General features: G+C 46.5%; 1 protein-coding gene across 3 annotated transcripts in view; it reads right to left on the bottom strand.

The window, feature by feature from the left end:
• Positions 1-10,937: 10,937 nt before the first annotated feature.
• NTRK3 (neurotrophic receptor tyrosine kinase 3) overlaps positions 10,938-23,527 on the bottom strand; it is a 416,191-nt gene continuing 403,601 nt past the window's right edge. For all 3 annotated transcript variants that reach the window (XM_060282684.1, XM_035131834.2, XM_060282685.1), the window contains 2 exons: positions 17,779-17,937; positions 10,938-14,323 (listed from right to left, as the gene is read on the bottom strand). In XM_060282684.1, coding sequence (XP_060138667.1) covers positions 14,138-14,323; positions 17,779-17,937 — 345 coding nt within the window. In that variant the 3' untranslated portion in view covers positions 10,938-14,137. The remainder of the gene's footprint in view (positions 14,324-17,778; positions 17,938-23,527) is intronic.

Below are 23,527 nucleotides of genomic sequence, written 5' to 3'. Positions count from 1 at the left end.
CTTTCAGAAGCATTGTAGTTTGCTCCTGCTAAGAAGCCAGTAGCTTCAGCAATGGAGGGGGGGCACCCCTTCAAAAGAACTGCTGCTGTTTAGGCCATAAGATCACTTGCTTTGTTGTCATTGGCAGATTAGACCCCACAGGGAAATCCTACATGCGGATGACAGGCAAAGATGGGAGTTGTCTATGCTGGTGTCAGGTCTTATTTGCTTCACCTCCCTCCCAATCAAGAATGCTAAGGTCAGTTGTTTATAGAAAAGCAAGGAGGGGGGGGCATGAAAAGGAGGTCATCTGATTGGTCTGAAGATGGCTCTGAAATTGGGGCCAATGGGGCGTCGAAGTTGGCAGAAATGAAAATGACCTACCAGGTAACTCAGTCTGCCTCCCGGAGGGCAAGATGAAATTGTTCTCTGCGGTATGTTTGCTATCCTTCTGTTGGCTTTAAGTTACAGACGTAACAAATAGCAATATTTTTGCAACCTGCGTTGGGAAAACAGTCCTGAGTCAGATATAAGTATAGGAAGAAACCAGGGGGGGACTATAAAGAGCATTTACTGAGTCAAGGACATCTGGATTCAATTGTTTCATCCTGCCAGAAGTGATGGATACAAAAGTGGTGCTGGACTCACAGGGCTTGAAGAAGAGACCCAGTGGGAGAGGCATAGATTTGGTAATTCGGCAAGGTGGGCCTCTGGTCTCTCCAGGTTCTGTGGGACTCCAGTATTCATTGGCCCCAGCTAGCATGACTAATTGTCAGGGATAATGGAAGCTGCAGTCCAGTAACATCTGGAGGATGAAAGGTTTCTCACCCCTGCCCTGTTCCGTCGGCTGCAAGACAGAACCTCACAAATGCTACAGACAGGAATCCTTCTGGTCATAGGAACCAGAGTCAAGGCAAGAGAACCTGTTATAGAGTTTTACCTCCAACACCCACTCAGCCCAGCCAACTCATCACTATTGGAAACATCTCCCAGTGGTACCCCTACCTCTCTGACATCCAGATATCTGCTGCTTCTCCAGCTGTTGGCAGCTGGGTTTGCAGGAGCTTCCTGCAGCCAATCGGAAGCCGCGCTTTGGTTTTCGATCGTTCTGGAAGTCGGACGGACTTCCGAAATGGATTCCGTTCGACTTCCAAGGTACAACTGTACATCCAGACATTGGGTGCTCACTGGGAATGGTAGGGTAGAAAGGAAGGATCCCCAAGAGGATGCTGATTCAGAGCCATTGGCAGGCAGAGCCGACTAACTCTAGTTTTATCCCCATCCCCTTCCCTGCTGAGTTCTACATAGGGCAGCACTGAGATGGAGGAGGAGGATTTAACTGACCAGCAGTGCAGCCTCTTGGACTGGTTGCAAGTAGGAAGGCAGGCGGGTGGGGGCTGTCTGAGGTAGTGGGGCCATGCCCCATTTTCAATGACATCCCAGTCTCCACTCTTTGATTGATTCCCCCACCCCAGTCAGAAGTGATAAAGTTGAAAAATCAATTAATTACAGGAGTCTCCTGATTGTGCTTAAGCCATGTGAGATCTGCAACTGGGCAAGCAGCAGTCTTTACAGAATAGGTACCTAAAGTAAGTGTGTGTGTGTGTGTGTGTGTGTGTGACTATTTGTCTGCAGAATGGCTCTGAGTTAGCACAAAAAAGGGGAGGGGGTGTAAGGTTTCTTTATAAAAATATGTAGCCTTTATAAAGCTGCCCAGTAAATCCTTAATAGGCTATACCAAGTATAAAGGAATGACAAGTACATTACATTTGATTGACATCCACATTTAAAAATTAATACCGCCTTCACTCTCTCCTGCCAAGACTGGAGTTGAGGGCTGTATGTTTCACCATCGGCAATATCACTAAAGCCCAACCACAAAGGCAATGTTTGGGCCATAGCAGCCAGAAGCCTTTTTTAAGAAAGGGAGGGAGGCAGGGAGAATAGGTTGCTTTTTTTTCCCTGTGTATTTTTTGTTGTCTGGGCCTTGTAGAGGCAACATCACTCAGCCTTTACTGCTGCAGCTTGTGTTTCATACCAGAAAAGAAGGCTTTTGAGCACCCTCTTTCCTATTCTGTTTCTCCCCTGGATAAAATCTCCTCTGCTTTGATTACAGCCTTGACTTCTTGTTCTCCATCTCCTTAGTGTTTGCCCAAGATTATGGCCAGATTTCCCAGAAATTCCAGGACAGACAACTATGGTAGGGGTGATTAATTGTTTGATTTTCTTTTTCTTTTTCTCTTTTGCCAACGGTGACACTCGGGATTCAAATACTAAATGAATGGGCTGTTCAAAGCATTGTAGCTTGACTTAGGGTGCAACCCTGTGCTGAAAATCTGTGTGAACAGATTCCTGAGCTCTGAGCGCAGTACTGCGCCTAAGATTTCATACCAAAATTGCCACTGCTGGAAGGAAAGGAAGACCTTTTTTCTGCTTTCCCATTTCCAGCTACTCTCTAAAGACTGGATAAGAGACCCTCTTAAGAAGATATGGGGGGTGGGGTGGGCAGAGGAAGCACTAGACCATGTGAAAAATGAACATAATATTTTAGCAGCAGTTCAGTCATTTTCAGCTTTTTATTCTTGTTATATATTAACAAAACGTGCCTAGACATTCCGTTGTTGTGCTCATAACCTAGTTTTAAGGTGCCATTTAGCTCCTAGCTTTCATATCTCAGTTTCTAACACTGTAAAGGACTTGATGGAAGCCCTATGGCCAGCAGGACACCGGATATGTCACCGCCATGTCACATGTACCAGCAGAACAGCTCAGATATGCCAAGAGTGAGGGACCAACACAGATACGCTGATGGAATGGCTGAAACAGGATGGAGTCATATTGGAGACTCCATATATGGCAAAGGAGAGACGCACATTAATGCTGTATCCTATGCCTCAGGGGTCAGAAACTTTTTTTTTTCAGCCTGAGGCCCACATTTCCTTCTGTGAAACCTTCCAGAAACCACTTGCAAGTGGCAGAGGAAACCGTGGGTTTGAAAATAAATGCACATTTATTTTGTACAGTAATCAGAGTTCAAGGGCACATTCCAACCAGTCAAAAGCACGGCAGGAGGATGGAGAGGAGAGCCAGTGTGGGTTTAGGGTGGTGAGGGTAGATGGCTTGGGGAGAGTCCTGAGGGCCAGCCAGAAAGTCTTGGAGGGCTGCATTCAGCTCACAAGCCTGAGATTCCTTGCTCCTCCTATACCTCTTCAGTCTACAGCCAGGTCCCTGTTGATGGCCACAGCTAAATTTCCCTCTGTTTGCACTGTGTCCAATGCTAGTCCTACTCAGAGTAGACTGACTTGCTGAAGTTAATAAACAAGTTTGTTAATTTCAGTGGGTTTATTCTGCATAGGACTAGGATTGAATACAATCTCTTGACTGCCAATGGGAAAGAGGGATTCTTCATTTCAGATTTTAATTAGAGGAGAATAATGGGGGTGTGCAGGGAGAGAATGGCTCTTGTTTGGAATATAGGTATGGATTGAATGTGTCAAATTCACTTTCAAAAACAGGCATTTAAGAAGCTTTGTTTAGCCACATTGCTAATAAATTGTGACTGGACATGTGGTGTCCAGACAAACACACACACACTTTTGCTGTGGACAACCTAAATTTGGAGAGAAGTAAGTGCTGAGTTTTGGACAGAGGAAGGGGCTCTAGAAATAAGTGTTCTCTTCCCTGCATCCAGTTGCAAAATGGGAAGAAGCAAATAATTGACTTACCCAAATTGCAGTGGGTAAGTATTATCTGGGAGCCACCTGTTGGAAGCCAACAGTACAGGTGACTGGAAAGGTAATGGTTGAGGGCCCACTGGGGAATTATATCCCAGGTAGGGGCAACTGCTGGCAAGTGCAGGAGAAACTACTGAAACTAGGGTTGCCATATTTCAAACAGTGAAAATCTGGACAGAAAAGTTGTTGAGCTTTCGGGGGGGCAGAGTTGTTGAGCCATTTTTATGGGAAATTGGCAAAAACAGCACTGCTTCCAACTGGACAACGGAATTTCAGATATGTCCAGGAAATTCCAGGCGTATGAAAACCTACTGAAACCTTCCCCTAGTCCTGAATTGGGAGCTGTCCATGGTACACAATATGATTTACACAGCTCCAAACGGCCTCCTGACCTGCCAATTGGGCTGAGTAGCAATTGAAACACATTCAGCTGATAGAGTGAATGGCAGAGCTTCACCATACTGAATAGTCACCTCATCATTAAAACCCTGAATGACGGGAAGCCATCCCTCCCTTCAGTACTTCGGTATCCCTTAACCTTTCCAGAGACTCACATAAGCTTCACTTCCAACAAAAGCTTTCTAGTGGGTCAAACAGTGCTTAGACTTTCCAGTTGAAGCAAAACTGCCCCAGAAAGATCCCAAGAAATGTACTGATGCTTCTGCAGCCCATCAAACCACAACAAAGCTCCCTCCTACTAGACAACCCCCCACGAGTGGCTTGGAATGAAACAGGAGACATGCATTAATGGGGGATTACTTCACCTTGATCTTTACTAAACCTCTTGTTCAAAATAAACTATCAATTTGTGTTTGATAGTTCTTTTTGTTATTTATCATCACAGCTGTTCTTGGCGGGGCTAAGAACAGGACCAGGAGAGAGCATGAATCTCTGTCTCCAGGATGTCTCCATGCAAGTGGCAGCCTCCCGTTCTGCCTGGGTCATTATTCTTACCCATGCTTCCATTCATCCCTAAACTACCACCCTCAGTTCAGTTCCATGAACACCATACAAAAAGAGTATACTTCATATCTTACGGAATGTTTAAGGAGGAATAATTCCAGTTTGCAAAAATGCTGCAGAAAGGTGTTGAGTAATGAAGAATGTAGATGGTGGAGCTGAGATTGAAAAATAACAATCTGGATTACTATAGACCAGGCACCCCCAAACTTTGGCCCTCCAGATGTTTTGGACTACAATTCCCATGATCCCCGACCACTGGTCCTGTTAACTAGGGATCATGGGAGTTGAAGGCCAAAACATCTGGAGGGCCGCAGTTTGGGGATGCCTGCTATAGACTGTAAAGAAAAATGTGAGACTCTAGGGGGGGGAATGACATCCTCTACATCAGGGCTGAGGAACTCATGGTCCTCCAGATGTTGCTGGACTACAAGTCCCATTATCCCTGCCCACTGCCCATGCTGGCTGGGGTTGATGGGAGTCGCAGCCCCTATGTTGTTATCTGAAGGGCCACAGGCTCCCCACTCCTGCTATAAACCTTAGTTGGCCTGCAAATTTTCCATATGTTAATTGTATTTATTTAGTGAATCCATAGCGTCCCCTTCCTCCAGAAGGAGCCTGGAATAATAATAATAATAATAATAATAATAATAATAATAATAATAATAATAATAATAATTTATAGCCCACCCATCTGGCTGGGTAGCAAACACATCCATGTTTGTTTGTTTGTTTGTTTGTTTGTTTTTAAAATTGTCTTTTAAAGACATTTCTCATGAATGAACTGAATGTAGGCCTACTGGCTCTTCTGAATCAGTCAGCAGTAAAACCACTTCCGCATTTCACGGAGGTGGTGTTGTGGGCGTGGCCCGGCCCGACCCTCGCGAGAGGGCTGTAGCTCAGGCCTCTCGCGAGATTAAAGTTCCCGCCTCCGTCATACCCCAGCCGCCCAATAGGGCCGGCCGGGAGGCGGGCCCTCATCGGTGTTTAAATCTAGACGGAGGCGGGAATTCTGCCTCTCTTCGCCCCAGCGTACATCGTCCGATTCGGATGCAGACATTCCCATGGAGGATTACTGGGGGGTGGCAGAAGACCAGATGGGCCTTCCTCTGTGGGTACACAGGAGGCGCTCTAGTTCCCATCGCAAGGGTTTTAACGGCACCCTTGAGTGCAGGGGTGGTGCGTTGGTGCCTGAGGCTAAATCCTCCACCAATTCCGACATCGATATAATTTTGGGGTCCCATCTGTCCAATCGTAAGCGCGAGAAAATCTTGAACGGTGATTACATCGACATTTTCACGCTGCTGCCCCTGTCTCAAATGCTAGGGAAGGGGGAAAAAAGGAAACAATTTGGAAAGCGCAGGTATAGAGCCCTGCGTGCAGACCGCACGTTTGAGAACTGGCAGACCGGTATCCACATTTGGCTGGCGGTAATTGCGGCAGCATACCCTAAGAGGGCGATGCATTTGTTGGCCTACATAGCGGACGTTAGGCTGGCCTACTCGATGGCGGGGGAGGCGGCGGCTCTTAACTACGATGAGGATTTCCGTAGAAACGCCTCGCAGAACTCAAGGACGCGCTGGGACCAGAGAAATCAGCACTACTGGAGTAACCACGTGGTGCCCTTCGTCGAAAAGAAACAGGCGGAGCCGCAAAAGTCAGCCAGGTTTGAGCCCAGGAAGGACCCACGTCGCAGGGTCTGCTGGGAGTACAACAAGGGCCTCTGTCAGAGGCCCAATTGTAAGTACGCACACGAGTGCGACAAATGTCTCGGCCAGCACCCTGGAGCCTCCTGCTACAAAGGGAGGCAGCCCTTTCGTGGAGGAAGAGGGGGGGGTGCAGGCCAGGGCCCCAGGAACTCTCAAGGTGCCACCCAGGGACCAGCCCCTGGCCAGAGTAGGTACTAATGAGTCCCTATCTCTGGCATTCACCCCCATAAAACTTCACCCCCTACGCATCCTGTTAAACAGCTATCCTAATTCCACTGCCTCCTCTTTCATTTGGGACGGCTTCTCGCAGGGTTTCAGAATCCCAGTACTTACTCCACCGTTAACCGGCGACCCGCCGAACCAAAAGTCCGTCCGCGATAGACCGGATATAGCAATTAGAAAAATTAATAAGGAGATTGACGCGGGTCGGGTGGCGGGCCCATTTAAGACACCTCCCATACCCGACCTCCACATCTCCCCCCTAGGCATGGTACCGAAAAAGACCCCAGGCGAATTCAGGCTTATACACAACCTATCTTTCCCAGTTGGTAAATCTGTCAATGATGGCATCCCACAGGACCTTTGCACGGTGAAATACGCATCCTTTGACCAGGCTGTTAAGCTGGTTAGGCAATTCGGTAAAGGGGCACTGCTAGCCAAATGCGATATTGAATCGGCATTTCGGCTTCTGCCGGTTCACCCTCACGACTACAAATGGTTAGGTTTCAAGTTCGAGGGTGCGTTTTTCATTGACAAAGCCATGCCGATGGGTTGCTCTGTTGCATGTTCAGCCTTCGAGGCCTTCAGCACATTCTTGGACTGGGCCCTTCGCTTTAAAACAGGCTTAGCAGGTGTCACGCATTACCTCGATGATTTCCTTTTCGTGGGAGGGGCCAATAATGGGGAGTGTGCGAGGCTTATGAAAGCCTTTGCTTCCCTTACGCGAGAGCTTGGGGTGCCACTCGCAGCTGAGAAAACTGAAGGACCAGTAGTTCGCTTAACGTACCTAGGCATAGAATTGGACACCGTGGCCCAAGCATCACGCTTACCATTGGATAAACTGACCGCTCTTAAGGAATTAATCTTACAACTGATTCCTCTTAGAAAAGTAACGCTTAAACAGATTCAATCTTTGCTCGGGCATCTCAATTTCGCGTGCAGGGTAGTATCGCCAGGTCGCCCCTTCTGCCGCCGCTTGGCTAGACTTACCGTAAGTTTGAAGCGCCCATACCATAGGGTCCGATTACCCAAGGGAGTTAAGGGCGACCTCGAGAATTGGCTGACCTTTTTGGATCACTTCAACGGAGTGTCACTTTGGCAGGACAACCTGACCTTACGTTCAGACTTCCAGGTACAATCTGACGCAGCCGGGTCCCTGGGTTTCGGAGTTTACTTTAAGGGCAGGTGGTGCGCTCAGCCTTGGCCCGCCAGCTGGCATGCCTCGGGGGTCACACGGGATTTAACTTTCTTGGAGTTTTTCCCAATTGTCGTAGCGGTGCACTTGTGGGCCAGGGAATTCAGAAATCGCAGGGTCTGCTTCCGGACTGATAATCAAGCGGTGGTCAGCGTGATGTCCAGACAATCATCCCGCTCCACGAGAGTCTCGGCCCTTCTGCGGGCCTTCGTGCTGCGCAGTCTTGAACTGAACTTGCAATTCACCGCCAAATTCGTTCCGGGGGTTAATAATGATATCGCCGACGCGTTGTCTCGTTTCCAGATGGACCGCTTCCGCTTGCTGGCACCGGAGGCGCAGCAGTGTCCAGAGCCGTTCCCGGAATCCCTATGGAACCTTGGGAGCGAGAAATCTTGAAGGGAGTATTCGCATCGGTTGCCCCCTCCACTATGAGCTCGTACAAACGCGTTTGGGCAGAATTTTCTAAATTCAGAAATAAGGGTCCCTCCACATCACCTTTGGGCCCCCCCACCGAGAAGGAGGTTATGCGATATGTGGTTCACCTGAGGGAATTGGGCCGTGCGCCCAAGACTCTTAACATACATACGGCAGCGATCTCCTTTTTCTGTAAATCCCTGTACTCCATCGACCCTTGCGATAACTTCCACTTGCGAAGGGCCATGGAAGGTTGGCGTAGGCTACAGCCACCAGCCGGCGACCCCAGGAGGCCCATTACATTTGACCTTCTGTGCAAGATCCACACCCAATTGACGTCCCTTTGCTGGTCTCCTTACGAGGCGAGCTTGTTCTCCGCGGCCTTCTCCCTAGCGTACTTCGGGGCCCTTAGAGTCGGAGAGGTAGTATGTGAGGACCATCCAGATGGGTCCTCCCGTGGTATCAGAATGCAGGATGTAACGTTATCTAGCTCGGTGGCAGTAGTGCACATCCGCCACTCTAAAACGGATCAGCGGGGATTGGGGGCCACCATTCGCCTCCCAGCAGCAGGTGGCCAAGGCCCTTGTCCAGTAAGGGACCTCAGGCACTTCCTATATCAGAGGCCGGCTGGCACAGATCCTCTCTTGGTCCACCAGGACAGCTCTAAGCTCACGCGCTCCCAGTTCACACGGGTGTTACGCAAGGCCCTCGCGCTGTGCGGCGTTGACCCGAGCCAGTTCTCCGCCCACTCCTTTCGTATTGGTGCAGCAACCTCCGCAATGCACTTGGGCCTTTCAGCGGAAAGGATTCAAGAAATAGGAAGGTGGAAGTCGAATGCTTATAGAAGTTACCTGCGCCCTACCTTGTAGCCGCAAACCATTACCGTTCCTCAGTCGGCCATCAACTGATCCCCTGTTTGTCACTGTTTCCTTACAGGTGGGCGCCGCATCAATGTGTGGATTGCGGGTCACAGCATTGTGCATTGGGCCAAACAAAGGGCTATGGAAACCGGTCTTGGGAGTGATCTCGGCCTCCCAAGAAACGTTAAAATATCGTGGATTGCCAGGCGCGGTATGCGCTGGGAAGAACTCCTGCCTGCGGTCTTGGAAAGGGCTGCTTCAGTCGGGCCCCCTCATGCGCTGGTCATACAGCTGGGGGAGAATGATTTGGCGTATCGAAACGCAGTGGAACTGAAATGGAATATCTTTGAGGACTTTGATAAACTACTTGCTTCTTTTCCGGGGATGACGCTGATGTGGTCCGCCTTGTTGCAGAGGCGCGTTTGGCGTGAGGGACTCTGCCCGAAGGCATTGAACAGAACCAGAAGGCTATTGAATTCATTTGTATTGCGCAGGGTTCTGGGTTTGAAGGGGCAGATAATTTCCCACCCTGAGATAGTACGCACTGAAGCAGCCCTTTATCGTAACGACGGAATACACCTTTCACCCTGGGGGAATGACATTTGGTTGGCCGACATAATTAGGGGGTTAGAGCATTGGTTGCGGGTGTGAGGGTATTGGCGGCGAGCCTTTGGGGCTCGATTGGCGGTTAGGCATTGGAAAGCTGCATAGATAAAGAATGGGGGGGCAGATTGCGTCATCCTCTGCCCAAATTTGGAGATTTAATCCCGTTAAAGGGGTTCCGGGGGCGGTAGCTTTGTCCTGGGCCTGCGGAGGTCAGGGCCTTAGAGCACCCCCCAACGGTGGCCACAGGAGGTGTCTCAGTAGATACATATCACTGGGCTCCTTTCTGGTGGTTAATTTCTCCCAGACTGTAACACACGGGTTGCAGTCAGATATAGTCGGTTAGGGTCCAATGCCTAAGCCAATACCGCTCAACATCCTTAACCAATAAAGTTGTGGCCTTTTCACCCACTTAAACTTAATTCACTGTGTCCTGTGCTTTATTTCCGGGGAGGGAGGGACATCGCCACACAAAACCACTTCCGCATTTCACGGAGGTGGTGTTGTGGGCGTGGCCCGGCCCGACCCTCGCGAGAGGGCTGTAGCTCAGGCCTCTCGCGAGATTAAAGTTCCCGCCTCCGTCATACCCCAGCCGCCCAATAGGGCCGGCCGGGAGGCGGGCCCTCATCGGTGTTTAAATCTAGACGGAGGCGGGAATTCTGCCTCTCTTCGCCCCAGCACCGCAAGCGTGCGGATCACCCACCCACCCGCCCTCTAGGCTAGGCAGTTAGGTAGGCAGGCCGGCGCTGCTATGGAATTAGTCGGTCGCCTCGGTTGGCCGTGGGGCCGGGTAGGATTTTTTCCACTTGGATTAGCCAATCTGGTTTTTTCGCCTACCTCATAGCATGTCGTCACAACTTGGTTTTGGCGGTTAGGCATTGGAAAGCTGCATAGATAAAGAATGGGGGGGCAGATTGCGTCATCCTCTGCCCAAATTTGGAGATTTAATCCCGTTAAAGGGGTTCCGGGGGCGGTAGCTTTGTCCTGGGCCTGCGGAGGTCAGGGCCTTAGAGCACCCCCCAACGGTGGCCACAGGAGGTGTCTCAGTAGATACATATCACTGGGCTCCTTTCTGGTGGTTAATTTCTCCCAGACTGTAACACACGGGTTGCAGTCAGATATAGTCGGTTAGGGTCCAATGCCTAAGCCAATACCGCTCAACATCCTTAACCAATAAAGTTGTGGCCTTTTCACCCACTTAAACTTAATTCACTGTGTCCTGTGCTTTATTTCCGGGGAGGGAGGGACATCGCCACACAACTACCAAATTTGTAACAAAGCCAACATGAAGATAAATTTTATTTGCTCTTTGTTGCCATTGCCATCTCCTTTCCTGTTCCTTCTGTGGTTTCCTGGACTCCACAGAAATTAAGATTGTAAAGTGACCTGACTTTACACCTTACCCTATACACAGCCATGTACATTGATGGTGTTGTATAAATAATAATGATTTAAAAACTAATGGTAATAATGGGTTCCCTCTTTCCAAACATCCCTGGAATCTTTTACAATCCCCATGCCACTTCACAGACTCTGCAAATGACTCTATTTCTGGAAACTGATCTAAGCACACAGCTATCACAGTCAAAATAAGCCACAAACATTCCCTCTTTCTGGACAATTCTGGATTCCAAGACCTCCTCCCAGTTATGCACAGATCTCTTAGAGCTATAATTGTAAAATCCATAATAAAATGGGAAGGATAATCTAAAGCCCCTTTGGTCCAGCAATAAGCATACAAACTCATCCTAGATTAAATGACACAACTGTGTTGATTTGGGAAAGAGGAAGGTGCTAAAGGGACCATGAAACACGTTAAGGATATTAAATCCATTGCAAATCTGTATCATTTGCACTCTTTTGTATCTGCTTTGAACAAAAGAAGCCATCCTATACTGAGACAGACCTTTTGTCCATGTATCTCAATACTGTCTGGTGGACAGTGGAACTCCACGATTTCAGGCAAGAATCTCTCCAGATCCTACCTGGAGATGCAGGGGATCGAATCTGGGACCTCCTGCATGCAAAGCAGAAGCTCTACCACTGAGCTACACTTCTAAGAAATTGGCTCAATGGTGGCTCAGATACCTGCTGACATATCATGCTTCCCTCCTCCTCTTGGCAAGGGTTTCTGAGCAGCATGCCATGTCCTCGTCCTGATTAGATAGGAAAGAGATCGACAAGAAAGGTTTGATGCCTCAAAGACTGTGTGGTTGGGATTTGAACATAGGAACATAAGGAGCTGCTTTATACTGTGTTTGCATAGCATCATTCCATCTAGCAAAGTGATGTCTACACTGACCAGTAGCAACTTTGAAGGTCATGGGTCTCTCTCAGATCTACTTGGAGATGTCCAGAACTGAATCAGGGACCTTCTGTATGCAAAAAAAAAAAAAAATGCTCTGCCACTGATCTATGGTCTTTCCCCTTGACAGAATGTGGGGTGCTCATAGAGTGCCCTATTGGCAATCCTTCACTGCTTAGCCCAGGGCTCATTGAGATGCAAGCCAAGCCACAATGGCTGTTCACTGAGCCTCCTCCTTCTCAAAGGACCTTCCTTCCTATCTCTCCCCAAAACTCCCAACAAACTGTTTGTGGAGCTACGGTATTCTTCAGCTCACAGCTGCTCAAAAGCAAATGCCTCTATCCTTTTCCAGGGGGCTGGCAACATGAGAAGCATGTCAACTGGAAGGGAAATCTGGAAAGGACAAGTGGGGCTGATGCATGTCCTACTGCCACACAGCCCCCCCAACCCACCCCTGATGCCCGCCCCAGCATGCAGAAATATAAGAGACAACAAACTGAAGCAATAGTTGGAAGGGAGAGGAGATCAGCAGGATGGGGAGGGAAGGAGAGAGCAGAGGTAGCAACCAACTGATCTAGGATAAGTATTCCCTTGGCTCCTCCAATCAGTATTTCAGCCAGATTCCAAAGAAGAAACTTATCCTTCACTGCAGTTAAGACATAAAAGAGAGACATAAAAGAGTAACCCAGAGTAGACCTCAACATTGACTGGGGGAGATCTGGATTCAACTTTGTGCTTCACCATGAACTCACTGTGTGGTCTTCAGGCAAGTATCTCTCTGTCATCTTTGTTGGCCTTAGATCTCCAACGTATCCAAAACAGGGATAGACATTACCTACCACAATAGGATCGAAGGGAGGATTGCAAAGTATTCTGTACACGGAAATGTGCAATATAAATTAGCATGAAGGGCAATAAGGAAATGGACAGATTTTGGCCGGTGTGCATGTGTGTACACATATATATAGGTATATCTGAATGGCTGGGTTGCTCTTCCAATTCCTCAGACTTCCTCCACTGAGATCATGGCTTCCAAGCCACCCTGTTTGGAACCGACGGCTACATTGAGGTTATGGTGGTGAATGCTGGATCTGTGTGGACACACAGAAGCTTATTCCATTGGTGGGATCCAGGGGGTTGTGCCGAGGCTGTCCTCTCCCCATATGCCTTTCCCTTGTATGGTTCACGTAGATGACCGTTCGGGACCTTGGCAACATTCCCAGGACTCTGGTTCATTCACTATTATTTTTTATATATGTATAAAAAAACTGAAACAGGTAAATAAGGGGAGCAGGAATACTATATCCATTCTTGTTTCCTTGTGGTCTAGTGGCTATTTTCTGTTTCTGGTTTGTTTAGTTTTTTACCCGTAGGTGATGAAATCCTTTCGAACGGTATATGTTCCAATAACGAAAAACGAAACACATGTGAAAGAATCAGCAAACTGGGGCTTGTTTGGAACAGCATCTGTCCCCAAATGCTGAAAGTAGAAGTCAGGGCTGGGTGGGGGGCAATACGAAGGTGGTTGGGGGTCAGTAAAAGGAAGTTCCTCCAAGGGGGCATCACTCTGGATCAGAGCCCAGTCTTTGCCAGTTCTGCACCAGGGGACGGAGCCCACAAAGTGCAGCTACAGATCAGGCACAGTCTCGCCAGTTTTTAAATTTAATTTAAATTTTTTTGGCAGGATTATCTCTTAGCGTTCCCAAGTGGGTTGAGCTCCAACCAGCAACTAGAACCAAAAGAGCGCAGTAGGATTCACAGTTCCACACCTTGAGTTAAAAGATCCTGTTTTCCCTTTTTCTTTTTTTCTTTTGTTCCTTTTTAATACTGTAGGTTCTTTTTCCTCCCTCGGTCTCTCCTTTTTTTCTTATAACGCCTTACATTTTCCTGTAATGGCAGCTTCTGGTGGGAGGTGAATATATCTTTCTCTCTATATATATTATCTCTAGATATATATATATATATTTGTAAGCCAAGCTGCTTTACAGGTGGGTTGTCAGGACCTTTCTGTTTGAAGTTGTAATTGTCTTTTTATTTGTTCAGTGTTGTACGTGTAGCAGGCACTTGAGTTTATATGAATATGTTGGCTTGAGGTCAAGGGAGAGGTAGGGAGGGGAGAAGAAGGGCAGAGCAACAGTGTTGGAGGAAAGGGACCGCTGCTAGCCAAGGATGTCCAGGTAGATTGGTGTGGCTTTGCCCAGGGCGTGAAGGATCTTGTAGATTTCCTTGATGTTCAGCCGCTGCTGAGGTTCCCTCTGCCAGCAGCCCAGCATGATGTCGTAAACCTCCTTGGGGCAAACTCGAGGACGCTCCAAGACTCGGCCTTGGGTGATGCACTCGATGACCTGCAATGCATAACAGAAGAGATGAAAACTCACATACACCCTGAACCATCTTTTAAAGTTTACCCATCTGGGATGAGCATGTGTGTAATTTAATCATTTTACAATTATTAACATGGGACGCGGGTGGTGCTGTGGGTTAAACCACAGAGCCTCTTGCTGATCAGAAGGTCGGTGGTTCGAATCCCTGTGACGGGGTGAGCTTCTGTTGCTCGGTCCCTGTTCCTGCCAACCTAGCAGTTCGAAAGCACATCAAAGTGCAAGTAGATAAACAGGTACCACTCTGGCGGGAAGGTAAACAGCGTTTCTGTGTGCTGCTCTAGTTCGCCAGAAGCAGCTTGTTCATGCTGGCCACTTGACCTGGAAGCTGTATACCGGCTCCCTTGGCCAATAACATGAGGTGAGCGCCACAACCCCAGAGTCGTCTGCGACTGGGATCCCTTTACCTTTACAATGATTAACAACAATAAACAAAACTGCACCAGAATTCTTTTTTTTTTTACTTCGAATCATAATATTCTGCAAAAAATGACAATGGTTCTTCTAAAATAATCTCAAAACCTCAATGTCTTAAGGTGAGGTCCACTCGCCCCACCCGATGTGTTTCTGCTAACATTAGGGAGAATTCTCTGAATGTGTCCACTGCTGGATTTTAACCTCGGTTTGACTAGCTCATATTATAATATCTGGCTTTCTCTTACGCTGGCGGGGTTATAGGGTACAAGGAACACACTGGCATAGGGGATTTAACTACATACGCAAGTTCTGTAAGTTCAGGCTGTAACAGGAATTAGCAGTATTATTGGCAAACATGTCATCCTGGACCCTAAGTTACGTCTTTTACCCTCTTTTGATGGTGCTAATGCCAAACCTATTTGTCAACAATTAATTTTACGTCTGCTGGTTGTTGCTCATTAAATAATATCTCAAGGATGGAAGAGCACTTCTTGTTACTCTTTGGACTTATCATTTTAAAAAGTAAAGTTTATTATTGTCATCTCTGAAAAACTGACCCGTAAGATACATGCTGCCAGGGGCACTGTGGACCCCTCAGAATTGGAATCTGCTTGGGGGCTATCTCATGGTTAGCACATTCCTACCAAACATGGTTTTATCTGGCAACGTTGATGAATACTTGCCATATCTTCTATCAATGTGAAACTTGTATCCCGCCAGGTAATAAATGTTATGCTATTCATTCTTTTCTCTTTTTTAAAGCTTTTTTTTTATCGTGTATTTTTATTCTCCTTGCCTTTATGACTGTTTTTATGAAGCATTTTAGTTTGCTGCTTTGTTTATTTAAAAAAAGAAAGAAAAACCTGCTCAAATTAGCTTTTGTGGGAGGTAAGTATTCTCTTGACAATATTGTACAGGGGCCACCTGCTTCTCCAGAATTTATTCCTATATTCACTTGCCATTCTTGCTCCTAGATAAGATAACTGGGGTGGGGGTGGGATTTGTCAGGCAGCTGTTATAACTGGTTGCCCCCTCTCCCTTGTCTGAAGCTCAGGAGCAGCATTGCAGTGGCATCCCAATGACCTGACATGCACTGCCAATAGCATAGCAGCAGATCTCAAACAATGCATTGAAGGCAGCCAAACCCAGCGAGGGCGGTCCCCAGAGCTTATTGCTTCTGAATAGTAATGGGCACTGCCACACATCCAAACAGATAGTTATCATTCCGATGTTTGCATATAAATAGCAAAAGGGTATAGAGAGATTAAGAAGCTCTGTGGAACAGAAAGGGAAGAGAGAGGGGTGATGAAAACATGACAGGCAAACAAAGCTATGCCAAGAGTGGTGGTGGCTACAGGGAGAGGTGATGGCTCCAGCCCTGCTGTTGGACAGCAGGTACAATGTTCCAGGGAAATTTCACCTTCCATGAAATGTGAAGTAACCACACTTAGCTGCTTATACTGAATCAGGCCATTGGTCCATCTATCTCAGTATTATCTACAGTAGCTGGCAGTGACTTGCCAGGGTTTCAAGCTGAAGTTTCTCCCCTCCACCCTGCCCACAGCCTTACTTGGACATGCTCGAGATTGAACCTGATACAGGCATGTCATTATGGAGGCCAATGCTTTTTGCCCCAACACAGGAAGCTGCCTTATTCCAAGTCAGACCATTGGTCCACATAGCTTCATATTGTCCCCACTGACTGGCAGCAACAGCTTTCCAAGGTTTCAGGCAGGAGACATTCCCAGCCCTATCTGAGGATGCTGGGGACTGAAAAACAGATGTTGTACCCTTGAGCTATGGTCCTTGAGCCAGATCATTAGTCCATCTAACTCAGTACTGTGTACACTGACTGGCAGCAGCTTTCCAGGGTTCTGGGCATTGTTCTCTCCCAACCACACCAGGAGATGTCAGGGACTGCGCCCAGGGGACCTTCTGCATGTAAAGGAGATGATTTTCCACTGTTCTTCTAACATTCTAAGCTATGTCCCTACCCACAAGATCTGTAGGTTTTTCAAGAGCATCCCTCGCAGTCAAACTTAAAAAGCAAACCTTGAAAATATCCAAAGAGAAAATAGTTGATTTTTATTTTAAATTCTGAATTGTTTCCAAATAACACACTTACATCATTTCTTCCCTCAGCTGCACCTAAGGCCAGCTTTTCTGGAAACAGGATTGGATATTCCTCCTGCCAAACTCACACATCAAACCTAGGCCAAGTGTATCCCACAAATGCATGTGTGTGTGTGTGTGTGTGTGTGTGTGTGTGTGTGTTGTGTGTGTGATATGTTAAATGACAGTAACAGGCAGCACTGAGAGCATAGAAGGACCTGCATTAGGCATAGAAAGAAATGCCTGCAAATTATTCTCTGTCTACAAATTAAGGAATGTTTATCTGGAAAGCAGAAAATGCACACCTACTTATTTATTTTTTTCATTTTAAGGCAGAGCTGAAAATCTAATGGGTACACAGAAGGACAAATATAAGCAAATTTCCATTCCTCACACCTCAGTCAATTTTGCATCTCACACCACATGAGTTGCATCTTCTGCTAAGCCTTACAAGATATTCCTGCAGATACCTCTAAATGTAGTCTAGCAGGTATCTCTTAACAGGTTTTTCTCTCCTTCCATAATTCCCCACAAGGCTATTTTATTTCCCTGTGGTTCTAACTGGAAGGATGCTGAAACCCAGGACTATGGGGGAAGGGGGTGGATTGGGGAAACTTGCTTGCTTGCCACCTGCTCAACTGCTACATAGATTTCCTACAATTTTCATTGGTCTCTGCCTATCCAAGCTTTTGGATAGTGGAATGCAACCTTGTCTCCCTTGGCTGTTTCAATGCATCTGGACCAGCTGGGAGAGCATGAGACTCTTAATCTCAGGATTGTGGGTTCAAGCCCTACACTTCCTGCAGTTGATATTAAGTACCCTTGCCATGCCAGGAGATTGTTTCTGTGTGTCCCCCCCCCACACCCACCCACTGCCACATGCCCAATACCTCTGTGTTTGACAGCTGGAACCACGGCTGCTTCCCGTATGTGAAGATTTCCCAGAGGATCACCCCAAAACTCCAGACGTCACTCTCTGTCGTGAATTTGCGGTACATGATGCTCTCAGGAGGCATCCAACGGATGGGGAGCATGGTATGACCTCCAACCTGCAGGATGGAGCAAAAGACACAACAAGACTTTGGTTATTAGAACTGTAAGAGAATAGACCACAGTCAAGTTCAGCTTTGGGATCATTGAATGCTATATACACACATACACAAATTGAACACTGGTAACTCTGGGAGAATGTCTCAGCTGTGATCTTTCTTTCCAATATGCTAGCTTATTATAGCAAGGGAGGTTTTGACAATATCCTGAGCAGAGATGGGAGAGGTCTCCCAAAGCTGTCTTGGATTAAATGTGGAAATAAACTAGAGAGAAATGTGGATGATCTAGGGTCATTTTCCCCAAGCTAACACAGAAAACGACCCACTTCTATACCATTTAAATCTCCACCTATTCAGTGTAAGGGAGGATCGTTGTTCTATTATTCTGAACAGGGGGAGATATGAAAAGGCTACAGGGGCAAAACATGAGAGGGTGGCATCTCCACTCTTGGCTTTTGCAGTTCTGAAGGCCTAGAACAGGCGTAGGCAACCTTGGCTCCTCAGATGTTTTGGAACTACAACTCCCAAGAGCCCTGGCCACTGGCCCTGTTAGTTAGGGGTCATGGGAGTTGTAGTTCCAAAACATCTGGAGAGCCAAGGTTGCCTATGCCTGGCCTAGAACATGGGTAGGCAAACTAAGGTGCCCGGGGCCGGATCCGGCCCAATCACCTTTTAAATCTGGCACGTGGACAGTCCAGTAATCAGCGTGTTTTTACATGAGCAGAATGTGCCTTTTTATTTAAAATGCACCTCTGGGTTATTTGTGGGGTCAGCCTGGTGTTTTTACATGAGTAGAATGTGTGCTTTTATTTAAAATGCATCTCTGGGTTATTTGTGGGACATAGGAATTTCTTTCTTTTTCTTTCTTTTTCAAAATATAGTCTGCCCCCCCCCACAAGGTCTGAGGGACAGTGGAGCGGTCCCCTGCTGAAAAGGTTTGCTGACCCCTGGCCTAGAAACTTTTGTGAGCTTTTAACATAAATTAATAACACTCAGATTCAGTGGAATCTTAGCAACACGTTCTGCACCTTTCCTTTCTCGCGCTTCCACTGATTCTTGGCATGGATGCAGCTTGATGACGAGACATAGAAATCTGAAAAGGCATTTGGATTTCCTGCTTAAAATCACTTACTTTTTAAAGCACAAGCCACTTTTCCTATTATGCCTATTATGGCTATTTTTGTGCTAGTCTTTTTCTCTTTTGGCTTGCTCTCTTTTTATAAAGTCTATAAAATGGCATCAATCCACTTGAAGTCATGGTATGTGCACACGAGTAACTTGCAGCTGCAGTCTTTGGAAGACGAGCCGGCCCTTACATATACTATGGTAATGGGAGCATAACAAGGGAGATTAAAAGACTCGGTGCTTCTGAAGCACTGGTGTTTGCCCAGCTCTTGAAACATCTGCATCATGGCTCCAGCCCTCTTGGGGATTGCAGGAGAGGGGGAGGGAATAGTTCTGGGACCAGTTTCCTCCCTCTTTTTAAAAAGTTATTTCTGCGCACCAAGTGGATGCATAAAAGCAGAGGGGGAAACAGCCTGGATTTATGTGTACAAAATGAGCAAAGTCTAGGAAAGATTTTGAAGGCCTGCCCTTGGGATTCAAAGAGAGGTTGCAGAATAGCATGGGCTGAGCTAAGGAAGGCCCTGTCTTAAATTCCTTATTTAAAAATAGGGATGTAAAGAGGCATCATTTTCTTCCCAGCCCTTTATTCATGTCGCACAGCGCTGTTTCCATTCCGCTACAGCTAGGTCTTTTGCAAAAAAAAAAAAAAAAAAGGGCCTTATTCATCCTTGTCAGGGGAACTCCTTACAAGGACCCTCCCCCAGTCATCCTGACCAGTACTTCACCCAGCGACAGCACTAGCAGCGGGTCAGGAGGTGGGAATGAGGAATGGAGTGGGGTGGAGAGAGGGCTCTCAGACGCGTCAGAGCCACGGCACCGACCCAGCTGGCCAGAGAGGGAAGGGCAGCACAGCGAGGTGCCGGAGCCTCTGCAACGCTCCAGCCAGAGGATGGGAGAAGGAACGCAGCCCCTTCCAGCACCTGAATTGAGACGCGTGCCCACACACAGGGCTAGGGGGAGGCGCTTTGGGGTGCCCAGGCTTTTATGCTGGTCCTAGACATGAAGGAAGCCATTGCCAGGTTCTGAATCGGACTAGGCAGTCATGTTTTCTGATATCTCTGCACTGTAAATAATATGCACATTAAACTCTGAAAGAAAGAGTGGACTGGAGCATCTTTACTCAAGAGTAGCCGCAACAATCCCCTGACAATCCTGTGATGAAATTACAAAACTTTCAAAATTAATTAATTAAATTCCACCCGATTCATTTAAATGGAAAGGAAACACAATGCAAATGAGAGGACAAAATTCTGTATCGTTTACAGCAGCAAATACCAGTTGTAGTTGCTGGGTTAATTTCCATTCACAGCATCAAAAGGGAACATCAGCCATTTTTGCCCCCCATTTCTCTTTCTGTCGGAATTTTCCAACATCCTTGTTAGAGAACAACATTTCCCCACCTGGCCAACAGGAAAAGAAGAATCTGATCAGCACTTTTTTTTGGTCAAGACTAGGCTATGTCCATAGAGCAGGACCTCTGAAGTTCTGAGTATTAAACTGAGATTTACAGTGAATTGATGAATAGACTGCTTAAGACCCCTGGCTTATCAACTGCTATGGACTAAATGACAACTACTGAAGGAAACATCTGAGTAAACAGAAAGCAGCTGAAACATTCACAGCTATATATTGTGGTCACTACTGGACTGTGCTACAGAGTTTGGGCTCTGCTGCTAAGCTATACAATTAACAAGAGCTGAGAAGTGATTTATATAATGCGCTTCTTTTTTAAAAAGTGGAAAATAAGCACTGAATATTGGATGGGTTTAGCACTTTGGCTGATTAATTTCATAAGGGGACCGGAGCAATATTATGCAATCTAAATGTGCAGCGTGCAACACTTCCCTTATAGCGCATTACATTCTGCATAGTCATGAGTTACGCTTAATGTTTTGGATTATGTTTACAGATGAATCACAAGGACATCGAAATCATTTGAAATGGAATTTGTGCATTCTGCACTTTCTTTAATAGAACTCATAAGCCATGCAGAGGCAATATTAATTCTGGGGATAATCAAACACATGGAAGAGGAATCCTGTAAGCAAGCCCTGATACCCTATGTCACACATCAGCCAGGTCATCTGCAGAGAATTGTGGAAGTGAAGACCTACAAGCTTACCATTTATTAGGGGTGGGCAATTCTGTCTGTTTCAGTTTCTCCCCCTTTCTCATTTTCCTCAGGCTTAAATTTAGTTCTCCATCATTTCCACACCAGTGTACAATAATTTTCAATAATTTTCTTATTGGTTTTCATAACAAAATACAACTAGACAACTAAACATAATCACACACATACATATAATTTTTGCCAGCTGCCAGGTCTTTTATCCTACCCATGTCTTTATAATACCTATTGCCCTTTTAGTTTCTCGATCTCCTGTGTTATTTCAGCAGGGTTGTATGGAACCATCCTTACATTGCAATGTCATCTTCTCGAAACTAGTGTACACTTTTTAAAGTACTCATGACAATTCATCAGCATGTTCGTGTTTTTCTTCTTCTAATATACATGTTATTTTCATGGGTGCCTTGGCAGAAAGGCAGTATATAAAAGCAATAAATAAACAAAACAAATACATGCATTTCATGAACGCAAATCACCTTCCCCCGATGGAATGTCTTCTTTTGTGTATATGTGTGTGTGTGTGTGTGTGTGTGTGTGTGTGTATGTATGTATATATATATATATTCACTAACATATACATTTGTATGCACATCCAACCTACGATATGCAGGTTTGTAGACATTACTTGGCTGGAGAACTGCATTGAAAAATGTGGAAAAGGGCAAATTTTGAAGGATGGTAGTGTTTCAAGCCACATATAATTTAGGAAAGTGTTGGCTTTTCCAGTGCAAACTGAATCAAATTTGTCCTACATCCTTACTGCTTGCACAGCCTTCATTCAGGGGAATCCCAGTACTAAAAGTGGGATGGAATGATTCATAGAAAGTCATTCATAAATAGAAATGAATAAATAAATACAAATGTAAAATGTTTGGGTTCCATTTTTCTCTCACACTGGAACCACCCCACATCTTTCAAAACTTTCCCGGTTCCTTTCTCTCCCCTTCTCCCACTTCAGTAAATGGGAGAACCAGACGACTTGTGAAAGCCAGGAGTGGGGCCAACAGAGCTGACCCCACTTCTTCCTCTGTATAGTTAATTAACAATTATCCTTGCCCTCAAAGGTATCTGCGCAGGGCTTTCAAAGTAGGTTCATATCATACTTCTTTAAAGACATGTTTGTTTCCGATTGGGAAATTAGTCACCGTTTTGAGAAAGGTAGAAGTGATTCATTGGGACACATGAAATTAATCAAGTTGCAGTGAGTTATGTGCAACTAATGAATCAAGATCATTGCATTCCTACTGGAAGATAAACAGAATCGCATTGTGGGAACCAGCAATGGGAAATGACAGCAGCAAAGCAGGGATGAGAAACAGTTATCTAGAAGGAATTGTGACATCTGCCGATGAGGCAAGTTTAGTTAACAGCGTACAGAATTACACCAGATAAAAAAGAAAAGAAAACAGGACACATGGGTCAGAGGGTGGAGTCTGAGACAAGGAGCCTCATATCTACTCATAAAGGCTCTCCATGAGATTTAGAACCCTTGCAAAACCAGAGTCCTGAACAGGAAAAACACGTTCTCCTATCAGGGAGAGCGAGGGTTGCGGCAGGGCCAAAAGATATTCCTCTGGGTGGGGGAGGGTCTAGTGTATGTAAGAGTATGTGTGATTGGGGGCTTTTTGGTTGCTGGGGGGGAAGTATGTTGCCATTTTTGATTGACAGGAGGTGCCCATTATATTCTCAGTGTCTTGCAGTCCAGTTTCACTTTTGCAAAGTGTTTGAATCTCCCTCCCGCCCGCCACTTTTTCTGAAGGTTTAGCCTGACATTGCTTTGCCTCTCATGGGGTCGCCTTTTGCAGGGGCCCAGTAGGAATTTTGCCATTTGGCTGATTGGCTGTTGACATTTGGTTTTTGCCTACTGCTTAGCAAATCGTCACAACTTGTTAGGTTGGCGGTTAGGCATTGGTTAATAATTCCTGGTTGGTGGAGGGGTATGGTATGGAGATACCTACCCCTCAATAAAATGCTCCTCATAGAAGTATTCCGTTAAAGGAATCCTGGGGCTATGGCTCTAGTCCGTACACCCCCGCAACGGTGCGGGGGCTAGGGCCATTACAGAGCACGGGCCTTAGGCATAGCTGCCAAGTTATCCCTTTTTTACAGGGATTTTCCCTTATGCTGAATAGGCTTCCTCGCGAGAAAAGGGAAAACTTGGTAGCTATGGCCTTAAGGAACATTTCTGGTCGAGGGGAGAGTGCCTGGACACAGCTACCTCCTCTCCCACGAGGTGTTTACTTGACTTCCCTATATGGATAGGGAAGTCGGAGCTGGTCCTGTCCCAAGCGGGGGACAGAAAATTAACCAATGTCTCTAAGCCAACACTCAACAAAT

Source organism: Zootoca vivipara, chromosome 14 (assembly GCF_963506605.1).
Source record: "Zootoca vivipara chromosome 14, rZooViv1.1, whole genome shotgun sequence".
NCBI lineage: Eukaryota > Metazoa > Chordata > Lepidosauria > Squamata > Lacertidae > Zootoca > Zootoca vivipara.
This window is presented reverse-complemented; position numbering and strand designations above follow the sequence as displayed.